At 41.1% G+C, this 841-nt stretch overlaps 1 protein-coding gene across 1 annotated transcript in view; it reads left to right on the plus strand.

Annotated features, from left to right (window-relative positions):
• Positions 1–191: 191 nt before the first annotated feature.
• LOTGIDRAFT_168954 (hypothetical protein) overlaps positions 192–841 on the plus strand; it is a gene marked incomplete at both ends in the record, with an annotated part of 1,013 nt that continues 363 nt past the window's right edge. The window contains one exon of the mRNA XM_009067236.1: positions 192–333. Within this exon, the coding sequence (XP_009065484.1) occupies positions 192–333 (142 nt within the window). The remainder of the gene's footprint in view (positions 334–841) is intronic.

The raw sequence follows: 841 nt of genomic DNA on the forward strand, positions 1-841 counted from the left end.
CTACTACCATTATCCTTCATGTAGGCCTCAACAACCGTGATCAGATACCAAAGACCTCCTTTAACCAAGCCCAGAAATTAATCGCCACAGCCAACAAAACCTTCCCAAACTCCAAGATCCTCTTCACATGTATACCCATTTCAAATAAAATCTCGAAGAAAGCACAACAGAACCTCAGCACCCTCAACAACATGATGATGGAGTCCAGTATCAACAGCGCAACAATCTTACCACCCTACGAAGAAGAATTCGAAACAGTTGATAATCTTCATTGGTCTCCAGAAACAGCAAACAGCATTTATTTGTTTTGGATACACCAGCTTCAAGCATCGAGTAAGTCTTTAAACTAATTACTGGGGATAAAAATACTGAGAGGCCACCGCTAGGCCAAACTGTAGTTAACTTGAGCCGCAAAATTCTCACACCCCTTCAGCATTCAATCTTAGACCGTGGACTTAAGTTTATTCCCACACCAAAGATAGCTAACTTGAATTATCTCCGACCATCCATTGAACGATTTCAACGAAATCTTAGCTGCACATATTTTTTTCGAAACCACCCCCCATGTGGTGCTAGAACAATGTTTATTCCTAAATCTACGTGGACACCCCCTCAGGCCGCCATCCATCCTGAAATATTGAAAGCATTTGCGAGTATGAATAGCCAAACAGTGAACCTTTCCATAACACACGAAAAGCCTAATCTCACACGAGTGGAACGTGAAGCGTTAAACTTACTTAAGAAAGACGATAGCATTGTTATTAAAAAGAGTGACANAAGGTTCATGTTGTGTCATTCTGAATAGGGAGGATTACGTTTCAGAAGCAGAGAATCAACTGAA

This window comes from Lottia gigantea (assembly GCF_000327385.1).
Source record: "Lottia gigantea unplaced genomic scaffold LOTGIsca_80, whole genome shotgun sequence".
Lineage (NCBI taxonomy): Eukaryota > Metazoa > Mollusca > Gastropoda > Lottiidae > Lottia > Lottia gigantea.